This window comes from Sparus aurata, chromosome 10, assembly GCF_900880675.1.
Source record: "Sparus aurata chromosome 10, fSpaAur1.1, whole genome shotgun sequence".
In the NCBI taxonomy this organism is placed as follows: Eukaryota; Metazoa; Chordata; class Actinopteri; order Spariformes; family Sparidae; genus Sparus; species Sparus aurata.
In genome coordinates, this window is record NC_044196.1 from 4,466,868 (window position 1) to 4,485,140 (window position 18,273).

The 18,273-nt window shown below is 44.5% G+C and overlaps 1 protein-coding gene and 1 pseudogene across 1 annotated transcript; both read right to left on the reverse strand.

The window, feature by feature from the left end:
- Positions 1–2,804: 2,804 nt before the first annotated feature.
- Positions 2,805–8,667, reverse strand: LOC115590396 (trace amine-associated receptor 13c-like; annotated as a pseudogene).
- A 3,649-nt stretch (positions 8,668–12,316) lies between these two features.
- LOC115590397 (trace amine-associated receptor 13c-like) lies at positions 12,317–13,306 on the reverse strand. Its single transcript, XM_030431752.1, has one exon. The coding sequence runs from the start codon at positions 13,304–13,306 to the stop codon at positions 12,317–12,319; it is 990 nt and encodes a 329-aa protein (XP_030287612.1).
- Positions 13,307–18,273: the final 4,967 nt, after the last annotated feature.

Below are 18,273 nucleotides of genomic sequence, written 5' to 3' on the forward strand. Positions count from 1 at the left end.
TTTCTAGCCTTTTTCTTCTTTGACAGCTTGTGATCCTTTTAATCACCACTTACTAAATGTATGACAGATCATTGTGTTGTATTTTAGCAGGCAACAAATAACAGTGTCTAGGAGGTAGGGCTGGGTGATAAATCGGCAAAATCGATTAATTCGAGTTTTTGGTTTAGGACGATTTTAAAAAATCTAAATCGATTTTTTATTTAACTTGCTCTACCGCCACTCCTCATGGGCTCCCATAGTTCATAGTGAGCTCCGCCCCTCGCATTTACTTTCCACAGAGGAACAAACAGAACATGCAGTGAGCAAAGAGCTCGTTCCTAAAAAGGCACTGTCTCGTTAGTAGCTCGGTTTTGTGGCGTCGGACCTCGAACAAACCACGGTCCGCTGTAAAGTTTGTTTATAAGCTGTTGCAACTAAAGGCAGCGGACCAACACCTTTATCTCAGCATCTCAAAACAGACGCATGTATCACAGTGTTGTTGTTGACTACGAGAAGACTACTGCAGCCCACAAACACCCGCTATAAAGCAGCCGACATTAGCAGAATCATATAATCACTTGTGCCCCGTATGAGAAGAAAGCGGCCCGATGGAAAGCTTTTACGGACGCAGCCATGTTGAATATCGCTTAAGACATGCTGCTCGTATATACAGTGGAGCCGGAGGTTCATCCATGTACTGAAAATGTTCAACCCCAGGTTTGTGTTATGGAGCCACAACGGGGCATGATGTCTCAAGCCAGAGGAAGCAGACGCGCTCGTCTTCCTGGCCAAAAACAGACAGCAAACACACCTCATGTCCTGTACATCTACCAACATGTCATGTTTACTGTGCAGCATGCAGATGTTTAATTTTGTTTACATATCTTCAGGGATATAAAATACTTTGTTGTAAATAAAGGCACCTTTTGCAAAATAAAATATTTAATCAAAGTAATGTTAAAACTTTATGAATACCAATATGGAAACTCATCTGTTTTCAGAATAGCAAGCAATCTGACATGTTAAATGTATGTTTACAAAAGCATTTTATCAAAAAGGGACACAGTCTTTTCAAAAGGATGCACTTTTATTTATTTTTTCAAGTGAGTTTGAAACTGCAATGTTTACAATGGCAGGACAAATTTGTTGTAAATCATAGCATTAAAATAAAAGCAATGCTTTTAATTATTTCTTTGCAATTTGAAGTTTGTTCTTGAGAAGAAAAAAAATCGATTAAAATCGTAAATCGAGTTTGGTGTGAAAAAATCGGAGATTCAATTTTTAGGCCATATCGCCCACCCATACCAGGAGGTAGAAGCTGTGTATGTGAGGCTGATGGATGTGCAGACTGACGACAGCTACGCATACACAGACTGATGAAACCTGTCATGCAGCACATGATTAACATGTTGGACAGTGACGTAGATGTGTCAACCCCCAGTTTGAGGGCTGCTAAGGTCTCTGACATCAAAGTGTAGCCATGTGAGAGAGCAGAGCTTGTAGCTTATGGAGACCATGACCACAAACATCTGTAGGTTCACTTCAAAACAGTCCGACAGAGAGAAATATCTGTAAATGGGAAAATTGTCTTGGCAGAGTGGATTCAACTGAGGACATGTTTTAAGAATGCAGGGTTGTGTGCTACTTCAAGTGGATGTTTTGGCGGCCTGTAGCAGAGATTATCCCACATTCCGATTTTACATGATGTGGTGTTGGCATATCCCAGTCCTTCCAGCTGTATGTGAGAGAGCATTCAGCTGTCTGAGCAGAGTCAAGACAGATTTAAGGTCATTTTTGCAAGTAGATGGACAAGCTGGTTTTAGAGTCACTTAAAGGACCCACAATCCAAGGTTGTAAAGCTGAGAACCAATGGAACTATGATGGAAATAAGCATAAAGATTGAGAAAAGCAAGCTTTCGAAAGGATAGAACAGGTGAACAGGCAACAAGAGAATTGCTGTATGTGATAAAACAAACGTATATGTTCGGTTGATGTAGTAAAGATTTTAATTTTTTAATTTTTAGGCTGACATAGAACTGCATGATATTTAAGTTGCTCAAAATATTGACTAAATGGACATTTCGTATGTTGTCTTCTCAATAAAGGACTGGCAAGAAACAAATGTAAGTTCCTGTTTTCCTTCTTGTTAGTTCCATCTGTAATGTCTCTTCTTCGCTTCTGAGAAGATCCACAGCTTCATTAATAACCTCCAAGAGGTCAAAAGGTGCTCTCTGTAGAAAACAACTAAAAGAAAAGCAGAACATATAATGCAGTAAGACTTACATTTCAAAGAGGTTTTACATACCCTGTAACAGCATTGACATGTGTATTTTCTCAAGTGTAAATTGATTGATTGAAGGGGAATTATTTAAATATTATTAGGAATTGAGTATAGAAGTTATTATTGCAAGTTGTTTTTTTCAGTGCAAGTACTGAAAATCTTTTCATCAACAATGGTGTGTAAACACTCCACAAAAAATATGGCACAGTTATAAAGCATGTTGTTAGACAAAATGTACCATTAATATGATGATAAAGACAGGGGTTTGTTATGATTGATGACAATTGCAAAACAAAGGCCTCTCTGCAGCCTATGCAAATGCATGCCTTAGACGTTTAAAACTCAAAAATATATTATCTGAAGATGTTGAACAGTTTATGTTAAGATTTAGATTATGTGTTTAGTTTTTGTCATTTAACAGATAAATTCATAGTTGAAGAATTTGAGCTGAATATTTTCAGAGTGATAATGCAATGAAAACATTTTCTGAAGGAGGGATGAAACAAGGCATAAATAATTGGGTTACAGGCTGAATTGAAGTAGTTCACCCAGTGAAATACTTAAGAGAGCAGAAAGGGTATACTCAGCCTAGCGAGAATAACAATCAAATGTAGCACATACAAAGGCACACAACAAAAGATGAATACACCAAGCACAATACTGAGAGTCTTGCAGCCTTGCTCTCAGACTGTTTAACCCACACAACTCTCCCACCTCTCCCTCTGTCATTCCAACATTTCTTCTTATATCCAATCTTTCTTACATGCTGTTTAGCCACAGTAAATATTTGAGTGTAAAGGCAAATCATTACAGTGCAGGGAAAGAAAAAACACAAAGCACTGCTCAAGATTCCCCAAAGTGGGTTTAAGTAAACAAAACAACCACCAAGGCACATTATTGATTCCATTAAATCCTCTAACCCTGCTACACTGGCATTTGAATAAACTCAACTCAACTCAACTCAACTTTATTTATAAAGCGCTTTAAGCATCTGCAGCTGGAACAAAGTGCTGTACATAAAAAGAAATAGAACATGAAACATAAAACATAGGAAACAACAAATAGAATAAAATAAATAAAAAACAATAAAACAATAAAAATGTTAAAACAATAAAAACAATAAGACATTAAAACACTAAACAACAGCAGGGTCTCAAGCTGGGTTGAAAGCCAAGGAATAAAAATGGGTTTTAATATACGTTTTAAAAATGGACAGTGAGGGGGCTTGTCTGACATGGAGCGGGAGGGCGTTCCAAAGTTTGGGACCGGCAATGGAAAAGGCTCTTTCCCCTCTGAGCTTCCGCTTAGACCTCGGTACCTCCAGGAGCAGCTGGTCAGCTGACCTGAGGCACCAGGCAGGAGCGTAGGGATGGAGCAGCTCAGAGAGGTAAAGCGGGGCGAGACCATTTAAAGATTTAAAAACAAATAAAAGAATCTTAAAATGAACTCTAAAATGCACAGGCAGCCAGTGGAGGGAGGCCAGAATGGGAGTAATGTGCTCCCTCTTACGTGCTCCAGTTAAGAGGTGAGCAGCAGTGTTCTGGACTAACTGGAGACGTGTGAGGGAGGACTGGCTGACTCCAAAATAAAGTGCATTACAGTAATCCAGCCGAGATGTAATGAAGGCATGGATTACAGTTTCAAAGTGCTTTTGTGCAAGAACGGGCTTCACCTTTGCCAGCTGCCTCAGGTAAAAGAAGCTGGACTTCACTATTGCACCAATTTGCCGGTCCAGTTTAAAATCACTGTCCATTTTAAAACCCAAGTTTGAGACTGTTGGCTTCATATAGTGTGCCAAAGGGCCCAAATCAACGGGGGGGGGGGGGGGGGGGGTTCACTAGAGCCGCTCGGACCAAAAATCATCACTTCTGTCTTTTTTTAATTAAATTTTAAAAAGTTCAGTGACATCCATGCTTTAATGTCTTCAAGGCATAAAAGAAGTGGTTTCAGACAGGCGTTTTTCTTTTTCAGCGGCACATAAATCTGACTGTCGTCAGCATAAAAATGAAAGGAAATGCCATGTTTTCTCAGGATGGAACCCAGGGGAAGCAGATACAGAGAGAAGAGCAGAGGCCCTAAAATTGAACCCTGTGGAACCCCATATGACAGCGGAGCAGAGCGGGAATCAGAGCCACCAAGGCGTACACACATAGATCTTCCCTCAAGATATGATCTAAACCAATTCAGGGCGCTACCACTGATGCCCACTAGGTGCTGCAAGCGAGACACTAAAATATTGTGGTCCAGAGTATCAAAAGCTGCTGTTAGATCCAGCAAGACAAGGATCACATATTCTCCAGAGTCAGTAGCCAGGAGGATGTCGTTGAAGACTCTTAATAAGGCTGACTCCGTACTATGCCTTGTTTTAAAACCAGATTGGAAAACTTCCAGGATATCATGCTCATCCAGGAAAGCCTTTAACTGAGCATGGACGACTTTTTCCAGGATTTTAGAGATAAAAGGCAGCTTGGAGATTCTAGTCTATAATTGGCTAGCATACCACGATCAAGGCCAGGTTTCTTAAGCAGGGGTTGCACCACAGCATGTTTAAAATTTTGGGGAACAACACCAGAAGATAAACTGCTGTTAATAATGGCCAGAACTGACTGCCCTATGCAAGGGAATACCTCCGGTAAAAGTGAGGCGGGACAGTGTCACAGGGAGAGCCTGATGGCTTCATCTGGCCAACCACATCTTCTAAAGCCATCAGAGACACGGGCTCAAATAAATCAAACACAGCTGAGCAAAGAACATGGTCAGAGGGGTCAGATGCAGGTGTGGTAATGAGAGCCCTTGCAGTAGCAACCTTATCAATGAAGAAATGCCGGAAGCTATTGCACATTTCAGGGGACTCCTCTGTGCACGCTGGCTGAGGTGAGCCAAGAACAGATTTGATGGTTTTAAATAACACACGCGGGTTGTGAGAATTTGATTCAATAATGTTTGACAGGTGCTCTCTTCTGGCCTCTTTAACAGTGCTCTGGTAGCAGCGCCAGCAGTCTTTTAGGATTTGACGAGACACATGCAGCTTGTCCTTTTTCCACCTGCGTTCAGCTTTGCGGCACTCCTGTCTGGCTGCGCGAGTTCTCCCGTTGAACCAGGGCTCAGGTTTAGCTTTGGGCTGCACAGTTTTCAATGGAGCCACAGAGTCCAGTATGTTTCGGCACGAGGAGTGAAACCAAGAACTGAGCACCTCCGTGTTTGCAGATGTTAAGTCAGAGGGGACACAGAGCTGGTTGAAGGCAGCAGAGAACTGACCGGCAGTGACGGGGTTAAACATCCGACGGCAGCGAGCAGGAGCGGCAGATTTAACTGCAGCACAGGAGACAGCAGCTTCAAACAGTACCGGCACATGATCGGAAAACACATTGTCACAGATTTCCATGTTTGACACAGATAAACCATGACAGAGGACGAGGTCTAATGTGTGTCCACGTTCGTGTGTAGGACCAGACACACACTGCTCCAAATTAAAAGAGTCAATAAGGCTTAAAAAGTCCTTCACCAACGGTTTATCAGGACAGCACACATGAATGTTAAAATCCCCTACAAGGAGGACACGATCGTATTTAGGCATAATTTCAGCCAGAAGATCAGAGAAGTCATTTAGGAAGTCTTTATTGTATTTGGGCGGTCGGTAGATGACGGCACACAGCACCGGGTCGGAGCGACCCACCTCAAATACATTTGCTTCAAAGCTGGAAAAAGAGGATGAGACAGCGAGCTGCCTACATTTAAACCATTTTTATAAACAGTCGCCGTCCCTCCTCCACGACCCGACGACCGCGGGGAGTTTAAATAAGAACAGCCGGCCGGTAGAAGTTCGATCAGGGGGCTGCACTCACCGGCACCGATCCACGTCTCTGTCACACAGAGGAAGTCCAGGCCACGGGAGTTGAAAAAGTCCCTCAGGATAAACGTTTTGTTTACCAGTGATCTGGCGTTCACCAGGCCGAACCTGGCGGGAGCCGGGGGCTTCAGTTCGGCAGGTCGCAAAGCCTGTGGCAGCGTCCTCAGGAGCTGGGGGTTCACGCCGCGCTGAGAAAGCCAAGGAGGGCAGGTGCGGCGGGGCCGGAGTCCCTCAAACGAGCCGGCGACAGGTACGAGGCAGGCATCGATGGGGTCCAGGAAACGCCGAGGCACGGCGAAGGGATGAATACGTCCATGTCCTGTCCGGGAAATGGACGAAGATTGTGCCAGCCAGACTTTCAGCTTCACCAGCCGGCCGCCACATTTGCCGCGGCGTCAGGGACATTTCCGCCGAGGAGGTGGAGCAGAGGCCCGGCACAGGTGAGTCGGGATCCCCGCTAGTAGCGGGGGCACAGTTTTCTTCCCACTATGCTTAAATGCACGTAACTCTCCGACATTATGTCGAAGATTCAAAAGAGCCTGGCGATCATACACCAGCAGAGACTCGATCTGGTTAGTGGCAAAGGTTATAAATAACAGATACATCAGCCATTGTAGGAGCAGTAGGCGGCTCAGCAACACACAGCGGCGCCATCTTTACTCTTGACAAATGAGACAAATAAAGTACTCCATAAGCATAGACAGCAGCCAGTGCCCAGCTGACACATACCATCATCACAGCCACTGACATTGTGATTTTTCTAGAATAATGCAGAGGATTGCATATTGCTTGATGTCTGTCGACAGCAATGCAAATTAGGTGGAAGATAGAAAGAGTGGTGAGAAACAACTCAAAACTGACATGCAGATGACAGAATGTATCACCATAGAACCAGCAGCCAGTAACAGTCCGGGTGGCACTGAAGGGCATCACCATAACACCCACTAGTAGATCAACCAAAGCAAGAGATGAAATGAGCACATTGGTAGGACTATGCAACTGTTTGAAGTGACATATTGACAAGATGACAAAAGAGTTCCCTAAAATTGTAACCAGCATGCCCGAAACAAACAGCAAGTAGGGGGCAAAATTTGGCCAAAAACCTAACTGTATACCAATACATGAGGCATTGCTGCCTGGAAAACAGTCCAACAAGTCAGGGGGCAAAGTATGAGTCATGCCAAAACCTCCGATATCACCCAACAGAACCCACCAGTACCCAACAGAGAGAAGACCTTGGTAGACACATGCTGAATTATCTCCTTTGTACTAACGTTGCAACATTGAAGCCAGCTAAATAATCATCAGATTCACTCTGCCATCCAATCAAAGGCGTCCTATTATTATGTCACTATATTTGGAATTTGAACAATAATCATCTAAATGACCAATAATAGTTTCACAAGGAAATGATCTTAGTTTTAAGTAATTTAGAGGGATACATTTAAAAGTTTTGAAAATGTACTGATATAAATATCAGAATTTCTAAGTGCTGCATAGATGAAGCACATTGTAGCTGCGTTTGTAAATAGTCACTCCAAGCAGTAGGTTGCACTCTGACACAAAGTGGACTCAGAGCACTATTGTACAGTTAGGTCACTCAGAGGATCACACTCGTGGAGTGGCAACGCACAGTCTGGGCAATCTGTCTAGGAAGATGGACTGTGGTGACCAGATGTTCCCCTTTTGTACGAGACTGCACAGCATTTTAATCACTTGTCCTACATCCCGCATATTTAGATGATGTCCCCCAATCTGACTGGCTCTAGTTTTCGAAGTCAAACCATTGCAGGTCACAGCGCCGCCGTGAGTAGGGCACCAATTGCTGAGGGGGCACCAAAAAAAGCCATATGAAAAATCATCACAGTCCTAATAATTGTAATGCCGATATTATTTCAGTATAGAAATATTGGGCACTTTTTAGGTATGTATATCACAAAACAGGCAGAACATGAGATATATTTAATTGCTCAAGAAAGTAACGATGGTGGGCCCCCCCAGTGGGGGTCATATAAAGTACATATCTATAGTTGGTCGGTTCCCTACCGTAATTGCCAATCAGCACAGCCTCAGTTTGGAGGAGCAGAGAGATGCTCCAGCCCAGACACTCAGCTTTGTACTGCACTACTGGACGGGGTCCAGATGCAAAGCGAATTTTAACCACCTCGGTTAAGCCAGGGAGCTCGGTGAGCTCCTGGCTATGAAAGGACGGAGGTCGCACAATCCATCCAGACACCCGCCATCTTGTGCCGTCTTCCTCCTCAGACATCAGGTCTATGGCGACGCACTTCCAAAGGTCCACATCATCCTCAGCTAGCACTCTGTCTCGCTTCCAGCAGCTGTAAACACAATCAATAAAGACGATCAGTACTGCGCGATGCACTGCGTATGGACACATCACATCTATTAATGTACCTGAAAAATAGTCACATTGAGCAAAAATGGATCTGATATACAAAGTCTTACCCTCTTTCTTCTCGATTGACTCTGAGCTGAACTCTTCACAGCTTCCTCTTGCGATGCAAGATCTGGTTGTTTGTACCTGAAGCTCCTGCATACCGTCTCGTAATGTGTTACAGACAGCTTGAAAACAATTAAATGAGAGTGGTATGAAAAAAAAACATAAGTCACAGTAAAATTAAACAAGTTAGGAGAAAACAGTAAAAGTTACTTACACACGATGGCGTCATTATCCGCATCGTGTAAGTTAAATCTGGACTTGGAGACATAGCTCCGAGTTAATAGGAGGTCAAAGCCTCGTTATGAGGCGAGGTTAGTCTGTGAAAACAAAATGCTTGCAGCGATGAACCTCTGTGTCCCTCTGCGGCAGCGAAGCGACCTCCGTCGGCGACACAGCAAAGCTCCTCCCGTCCGTGCAGGCCTTCTCTCGACAATGGCCGTGCCGCTAGCCTAGCTCCAGCTAGCTAGCTTAGCTCCTGCTAACTAGCTTAGCCGAACTTGCTTCGTGTCCAATAAAACACCAACACTTCGACTGCGATGGAGAGTCCAACTCACAGCACGTCGTCCGACAACAGTTCACAGTCTGTTAGTGATAAAACACGACACTGACAACACACACAGTCCACTGTTAGCTGCTCGACGCCATTAACTCTCGGCTGCTTCTTCTTCTTCATCTTCTTCTTCTTCACGCTCTGGTCAGTCTGAAATAAGAATTACTTTAACTTATTTTAAAACATTCAGAGCCCATGAAATTATATTTTAAAGTGACTTATTTTAAACAGAAATTATTTATAAATTTTAAATTTAATTTATCTCAAAATATTTCATATTTTAACTTTTAACAACTGGCGTTTTATCTTTAACTTGTTCCCAGGAGAGAAAAAATAAATAAAAAAATAAATATTTTTTTACACAACATTGGCCATTGCTAATGACGTACACAGTGATTAATCTAGCATACTTTCATTAAATAAATCTATTCGAGCTAAAATGTTGTCTATAATTATGCTATACTGAGCCTGATCTATTTATACCGGAGATTTTCTTAAAATGAAGTTAACACCTTTTAGAAAAATGTCACCTGGGGTAAAAGTCCCCCTGCTACCCTGATTTGCATTTGTATAGCTCACAGTGGACTCTCTTCCACTGAGTTGCCCGTGAGAGGCGGCGAGCTGGTGTGGGCTTGTTTATAGCTCCCCAGCTCAGCTGCCATGTGTTGCCCTGTGAACGAGATGGTCGTCTCTCTGCACCTTCAGGTCGGGGATAGGTCTCTCACTGTTGTTTCGGCTTACGGGCCGATCAGCAGTGAAGAGTGCCCGGCCTTCTTGGAGGCCTGGGAGGGGTACTGGAGAGTGCTCCAACAGGGAACTCCGTCGTTCTACTGGGGGACTTCAACGCTCACGTGGGCAGCGACAGTGTTACTTGGATGGGTGTGATTGGGAGGATCCAGGAGAGCTTTGACCAGATCCTGAGGGAGGCTGGGGACATTGAGTCCGAATGGACCATGTTCTCCACTTCCATTGTTGATGTGGCTGTTCAAAGCTGTGACCGTAAAGTCTCTGGTGCCTGTCGTGGCAGCAATCCCCGAACCCGGTAGTGGACACCGGAATTAAGGGATGCGGTCAAGCTGAAGAAGGAATCCTATCGAGCCTGGTTGGCTCAGGGACTCCTGAGGCAGCTGACGGGTACCGGCAGGCCAAGTGTGTGGCAGCACGGGCGATCACGGAAGCAACGTCTTTTATTATCACAAACAAACTGTTTGATATTTGATCAACACAAGGTTTTGAATAAAATTACGAGTTGATCTCAAAAACATTCAAAGACATAAAGAATCTCTGCTGCTGTTTGGGCACAATGTGGTTTAATGACATTTTCTCAAAAATGAGCATGCTACAGCTTCCAATATTCAAGCATTTTCAAACCAATCTAATCCGTGTTTGCTGTCATGGTGATGCTATTTAAGGAACTACAGCTTCCTTTACAGCATTAGTCAGGATAAACTAATGTGAATAGATGCTGTCTCTGACAAAAACTGAGACAAAACATGGGGAGGCAAAACACACAACAGAGTAATGCATATTTAAAAACAGCCCAGCAATATTTGTCCATTGTTACAGGGGAAAATGTTGAAGAAGCATTGATCTCAATACAATTTGGAATTGATGACACAAGTTGATCATAGGCGTTTCTGAAATTCAAAAACTGGAAAGTGTAACCGTCATTCTGAAATTAGGTGCATCTCCAACTTTATTACATGCTGTTTAACCACAATAAATATTTGAGTGAAAGTACAAACTGTTATAGAAGATCTGATATCTGCTAGGGTCTCTGACCTTAAAAAGAGTAACCATTGGAGAAAGCAGAGCTTGTAGCTTATTGAGACCATGGCGTCAAGCATCTGTAATGGCACTTCAAAACAGTCCCACAGAGAAAAATATCTGTAAATGGGAAAACTTTCTTGGCAGAGTGGATTCAGCTGAAGGCATTTTTTCCCCAATGCAGGGTTGTGTGTTACTTCAAGTGGGTGTTTTGGGGCCTGTAGGAGAGATGATCACACAGTCAGAGCAGAGTCAAGACAGGTTGGAGGTAATTTCTGCAAGTAGATGGACAAGCTGGTTCTGGAGTCACTTAAAGGACCCACAATCCGAGGTTGTAAAGCTGAGAACCAATTATTCTGTGATGGAAATGAGGTTCAGAAAAGCAAACTTTTAGGGGTTAGCACAGGTGAACAGGCAGCAAGAGAATTGCTGGATTTGACAAACAAACTTCAAAGAATTTTGTTTGATGTTTTAAAAATTGTAGTTTTCTTTAAGAAAGATTTTAATTATTAGGCTGACATACTGTATAGCCGCATGTTATTTAAATTACTCAAAATATTGACTAACTGGACATGTGTGTTGTCTTTTCATAAAAAGACAAACTGGCAAGAAAGAAATATAAGTCAATGTTTTTCATGTAATGTTTCCGTATTGAAAATGTGTTTCTAAAGGCTTCTGGGAAGATATATAGCATTATACATAACCTCAATGAGGCTCTCTGTAGACAGCGACTGAAAGAAATGCAAAACACATAATGCAGTAAGGCTTAAATTTCAAAGAGGTTCTACATACCCTGTAACAACATTGCTATGTGCATTTTTTCAAGTGTAAATTGATCAAGGGTAATTATTTAAATATTATTAGAAAAGTCATCATTGCAAGTTGTTTTTTCAATTCAAGTACTGAAAATCTTTTCATTGAGCATAGTGTGTAACGACCCCCCCCCCCCCCCCCCCAGATTTCAATGAATTCTGCTTGGCTGATGTTTTAAAGCTTTTACTTTTCTTCATGACATATTGTGATTATTAAGTTGATGTATAACTCCATGGTATATATGAAGTGTGAATTGATCAAGGGGAATTATTTTAATATAATTAGGAATTGAATATAGAAGTTATTATTGCTAGTTGTTTTTTAAGTGCTGCTTACAAGCTTTACACTAAAATTGTGTGTAAACACTCACACAGAAAGACAAACATGATGGCCCAGTAATTAATCATGTCATCATACAAAATGTACCATGAATATCATAATAAAGACAGTGGTTATTACTGATGACAACTGCAAAGCAAAGGCCTTTCTGCAGCCTATGAAAAGGCATCTCTTACACCTTGTTTCAAAGTATATTATTGTAAGATGCTGAATGGTTCATCTTTTTGAGTGTAGATGTGTCATTTAATAGATGAATTCATAGTTGAAGAATTTGCACTAGATTTTTTTCAGACTGACAATGCAATGAAAACATTTTTTGAAGGAAGGATAAAACAAGGCATAAATAATGGGGTTACAGGCTGAATTGAAGTAACCCAACCAAACAAATACTTCCAAGAGGAAAGGATCAATGCGGAAGCCAGTGAGGGGATCAATTATTGCTTGCATAAAGAAAGGCATCCAAGAAAAGATGAATACACCAAGCACAATACTGAGAGTCTTAGCAGCCTTGCTCTCAGAGTGCTTAATCAACCCACCTCTCCCTCTGTCATTTAAATTATTGTTCTTATCTCCAATCTTTCTTACATGCTGTTTAGCCACAATAAATATTTGAGTGTAAAGACAAACCATTACAGTGCAGGGAAAGAAAAAGCACAAAGCACTGGTCAACATTCCCCAAAGTGGGTTAAAGTACACAAAACAACCACCAAGGCAAAATGATTCTAATATATCCTGTAACCCTGCCGCGTTGGCCTTTGAATAAAGTAGTCCATAAGCATAGACAGCAGCTAGTGCCCAGCAGGCACATGCCATAATCATTGCAACTGACATTGTGATTTTTCTTGAGTAATGCAGAGGATTACATATTGCTTGATGTCTGTCAACAGCAATGCAAATTAGGTGGAAGATAGAAGCAATGATGAGAAACATCTCAATACTGTTGTGTATGTGACAGAATGTATCACCATAGAACCAGCAGTCATGAACAGTCCGGGTGGCACTAAAGGGCAACACCATAACGCCCACTAGTAGATCAACCAGAGCAAGAGATAAAATGAGCACATTGGTAGGACTATGCAACTGTTTAAAATGACATATTGACAAGATGACAAGAGAGTTCCCTAAAATGGTAACCAGCATGCCTGAAACAAACACCAGATAGAGGGCAAAATCTCTCAAAAAACCTTTCCGTATCGCAATACATGAAGCATTACTGCCTGGAGCACAGTACATAAACAGCTCTGGAGGCAATGAGACATGAGTCATTGTAAACAAAAAGACACATGTCAAAACTTCAGAAATAACCCAACAGAGCCCGACAGAGAAAAGACTTTGAGAGAAACATTGTGAAACCTCTCTCTTGTAATCAATGTCACAACATAGAAGCCACCTAAATAATTACTGGATACTGTGCCATCCAATCAAAGGCCTTCTATTAACATACATGTAAAATAGTCTAAGCAACATCATTACGTCATCACATTTGTAATTTGCACAATATTGATCTAAATGACAATTAATAGTTTCAAAAGGAAATTATTTCGTTTTGAGTAATTGAGAGGGATACATTTAAAAGGTGTGAATAACTACTGATTTTGATTCACATATTTCAAGTGCTGCATAGATGAAGCACACTGCACACTGTTACTCTGAGCAGCAGGGTGTACGCCAACACATACTGGACCGATTGTAAACCCAGAGCACTGTCGCAATATACGGTTGGGTTATTCAGAGGACCACACTGCCATAGTGGCAAAGTGCAGTCTGTCTAAGAAGATGGACCCACAGAGGGTCAAGAGCAGTCAGTGTGTCATGTCTTGCCAAATGTATGACTGATTAAATAAAATAAGCCAACACACATGCTTGGATATAAGTTACACAGGTAATGATGTGTTTCTAGATACAGATTGGAGGTATTGAAAGTTATTGTGTTGAAATGTTAACATTGGTTAGCTTACCTAACCCAACATTTCATATTCATCTAATTTGGTTATCATTGCAGGAAAAAAAATACCATATACCAGTTTTACATGGTCTAGTGAATTGAAAGCAAATGCTAAGATCAGGGTCAGCTTCCTCAAAAGGCTAGCAGAGTTAGCACCTCCTATAGTTTACATTTGAGAAATTGTTCTAGTATTTCAGTTTACATGTCGGTTATTATCTTGGTTGTCACTCAAAGATGACATCAGGTGCGCCAGGTGCTTTTGGAGCACTGGCTGCAGCATCAGTTTATGTGATGCTTTTAAAGTTTTAGGGTTTAGATTCTAAAATTGCCGTGAGTACTATGAAAGTAACACATTTTTGATCGAGCATTTTGAAAGAGACTGTCGTCTGTTGTCAAACATTTTGGATATAGCAGCATTGCCCTGATCACCATACAATTTTGGCGTTTGTTCACATAAAATGCAAGAATATTGCACCGAAAATGTATGGTCTGGCCGTAAGGACTAAATCCAACATTTGATTGACGTGTAATGGGTGCTGTCTGAATGAAATGTGTCATGCAAACATTTTTGGTGGCATGGAGGAGTCAATGCGTTGCGTCATCAAGAGTATGGCGGACATGAGGAGTGACGGGTGAGTCTGTTTTTAAACAGAAGGGACTGCATTTTATTCACATTAATGCAAGGAGCCTGTTGCCTAAGGTGGAAGAGGTCGGGCACCTCATGCTTATATCTAAGGCTGCTTTGATTGCTGTATTGGAGACCTGGCTTGATTGTTCCATTCTAGATGCTGAAATCGAACTCACAGGTTATTCCATCTACCGGCGTGATCGCATCAGAAATGGAGGAGGAGTGTGCCTCTTCATAAGGACTGAGATATCATACAATCGGTGCGCCGGCCTCCAGGTGGAGGGTTTGGATGCAGCATGGGTTGAGCAACTGCTTCCTAAATCAAAGCTTATTATTATAGGTCAGCGGTCCTCAATAGGCGGTCCCTGGGCCGCATCCGGCCTGCCTGCCTCCTGTTTGTGGCTCCCAAACTGTTATTCCTTCACCATGGATCACTCACTGCTGCGAGCGCAATTTTTAACTTTCACTTTCGTTTTCGGAGCAGTTTGCGTATTCACATTTTGCCGGTTGTAAAAGACTGAAAAGGGCGTGCTCCAAATAAACTGCTAAAAAAAAGGAGACAGTGAAAACCGGCAACTCAAAGTAGTCAAAACGTTAAATTTGCATGCATTCTGACTCCAACCAGGACAAGATCCACATGTCTCAAATGGCAGCGGCAATGATGAGATAGCCAATTGAAGTTTAACAAGTTCTAGTCAAAAACCTATTATGTTTTTTCTTACATACCAATAGCTTTACAGACGACGCAGGCGAGCGTCTGGTGGCCGGGTCTTTGCCCAAGGGACCCGACCAGGCGCAGCCCGAACGAGCGATGTGGGCCCGCCCTCCAGTAGGCTCACCACCTGCAGGAGGGTTCAGAAGGGGTCAGTGCAGTGTGATTTGGGTGGCAGTCGTGGGCGGGGGCCCCGGCGACCCAATCCTCGGGCAGTGACTCTAGCCATGGGGACATGGAATGTCACCTCGCTGGGGGGAAAGAGCCTGAGCTAGTGCGGGAGGCTGAGCAGTACCGGCTAGAGATAGTTGGGCTCACCTCCATGCACAGTCTGGGCTCTGGAACCCAACTCCTTGAGAGAGGCTGGCTTCTTAAATTAAATAATTTCCCAGTCTGGGATCATTAAAGTAATTCTATTCTATTCTCTTCTATTCTGGAGTTGCCCGCGGTAAGAGGCGGCGAGGTGGTGTGGGCTTGCTTAGAGCTCAGCTGCCATGTGTTGGAGTTCACCCCAGTGAACGAGAGGGTCACTTCCCTGCGCCTTCAGGTCAGGGATAAGTCTCTCACTGTAGTCTTGGCCTATTGGCCGAACAGCAGTGCAGTGTACCCGGCCTTCTTGGAGGCTCTGGGAGGGGTACTGGAGAGTGCTCCAACCGGGGACTCCGTTGTTCTACTGGGGGACTTCAACACCCACGTAGGCAGCGACAGTGTCACCTGGAGGGGTGCAACTGGGAGGAACGGCCTCCCCGATCTGAACCCGAGCGGTGTTTTGTTACTGGACTTCTGTGCTAGTCACGTTTTGTCCATAACGAACACCATGTTCAAGCATAAGGGTGTCCATATGTGCTCGTGGCATCAGGATGCCCTAGGCTGGAGGTCAATGATCGACCTTGTAGTCGTATCATCTGACCTCCGGCCGTATGTCTTGGACACTCCGGTAAAGAGAGGGGCTGAGCTATCAACTGATCACCACCTGGTCGTGAGTTGGATCCGCTGGCAGGGGAGGAAGCTGGACAGACCTGGCAGACCCAAACGCATTGTGAGGGTCTGCTAGGAACGTCTGGCGGAACCCTCTGTCAGGAAGGTCTTCAACTCCCACCGCCAGGAAAGCTTTGTCCAGATTCTGAGGGAGGCTGGGGACTAGCCGTAAGGTCTCCGGTCCCTGTCGTGGTGGCAACCCCCGAACACTGTGGTGGACCCCGGAAGTAAGGGATGCTGTCAAGCTGAAGGAGGAGTCCTATCGAGCCTGCTTGGCTTGGGGGACTCCTGAGGCAGCTGATGGGTACCAGCAGGCGAAGTGTGCGGCAGCACGGGCAGTCGCGGAAGCAAAAACTCGGGTTTGGGAAAAATTCGGGGAGGCCATGGAGGAGGACTACTGGTCGGCCTAGAAGAAATTCTGGCAAACCATCCGGTGCCTCAGGAGGGGGAAGCAGTCCTCCACAAACACTGTTGACAGTGGAGGTGGGGAGCTGTTGACCTCGACTGGGGATATTGTCGGATGGTGGAAGGAATACTTCGAGCATCTCCTCAATCCCACTGACATGCCCTTCCGTGGAGGAAGCAGAGGCTGGGGGCTCAGAGGTTGACTCATTCATCACTCAGGCAGAAGTCACTGAGGTAGTTCGGAAGCTCCTCAGTGCCAAAGCACCGGGGGTGGATGAGATCCGCCCTGAGTACCTCAATTCTCTGGATGTTGTGGGGCTGTCTCAGTTGACACACCTCTGCAGCATTGCATGGCAGTCGGGGACAGTGCCTCTGGACTGGCAGACCGGGGTAGTGGTCCCCTATTCAAAAAGGGGGACCGGAGGGTGTGTTCCAACTATCGGGGGATCACACTCCTCAGCCTCCTTGGGAAAGTCTATTCCAGGGTACTGGAGAGGAGAATTCGGCCGATAGTTGAACCTCGGATTCAGGAGGAATAATGCGGTTTTCGTTGGGGCCGTGGAACACTGGACCAGCTCTATACCCTCCGCAGGGTGCTCGGGGGTTCATAGGAGTTTGCCCAACCAGTCCACATGTGTTTTGTGGACTTGGCGAAAGCATTCGACCGTATCCCTCGTGGCATCTATGGAGGTGCTCCGGGAGTACGGGGTCAGAGGCCCTATATTAAGGGCTGAACGGTCCCTGTACGACCGGAGCAGGAGCCTGGTTCGCATTGCTGGCAGTAAGTCAGACCTGTTCCCAGTGCATGTTGGACTCCGGCAGGGCTGCCCTTTGTCACTGGATCTGTTAATTATTTTTATGGACAGAGAGCAGCTGGATCTCATCTCTGCTTTCGCAGATGATGTGGTCTTTTTGGCTCCTTTGAGCCAGGACCTCCAGCTTGTCCTGGGGCAGTTTGCAGCCGAGTGTGAAGCAGCTGGGATGAGAATCTGCACCTCCAAGTCTGAGTCCATGGTTCTCGACCGGAAAAAGGTGGCTTGCTCCCTCCAGGTTGGAGGAGAGCTCCTGCCTCAAGTGGAGGAGTTTAGGTATCTTGGGGTCTTGTTCATGAGTGAGGGAAGGATGGAGTGTGAGACTGATAGGCGGATCGGTGCAGCGGCCACAGTAATGCGGTCATTGTATCGGTCTGCAGTGGTGAAGAGCTGAGCCGAAAGGCGAAGCTCTCGATTTACTCTACGTTCTTACCCTCACCTATGGCCACGAACTTTGGACCATGACCGAAAGAATAAGATCCCAGATACAAGCGGCCAAAATGAGTTTCCTCCTCAGGGTGGCAGGGCGCTCCCTTAGAGATAGGGTGAGGATCTCTGTCACCCGGGAGGAGCTCGGAGTAGAGCAGCTGCACCTCCAGATCGTGAGGAGCCAGCTGAGGTGGCTCGGGCATCTGTTTCGGATGCCCCCGGGACGCCTTCCTCGGGAGGTGTTCCTGGCATGTCCTGCCAGGAGGAGACCCCGAGGTAGACCCAGGACACACTGGAGTGACTATGTCACTCGGCTGGCCTGGG

Coding starts and splice junctions, on each gene's coding strand:
- LOC115590397 (XM_030431752.1), bottom strand. CDS start 13,306: ATGACTCATGTCTCATTGCCTCCAGAGCTGTTTATGTACTGTGCTCCA.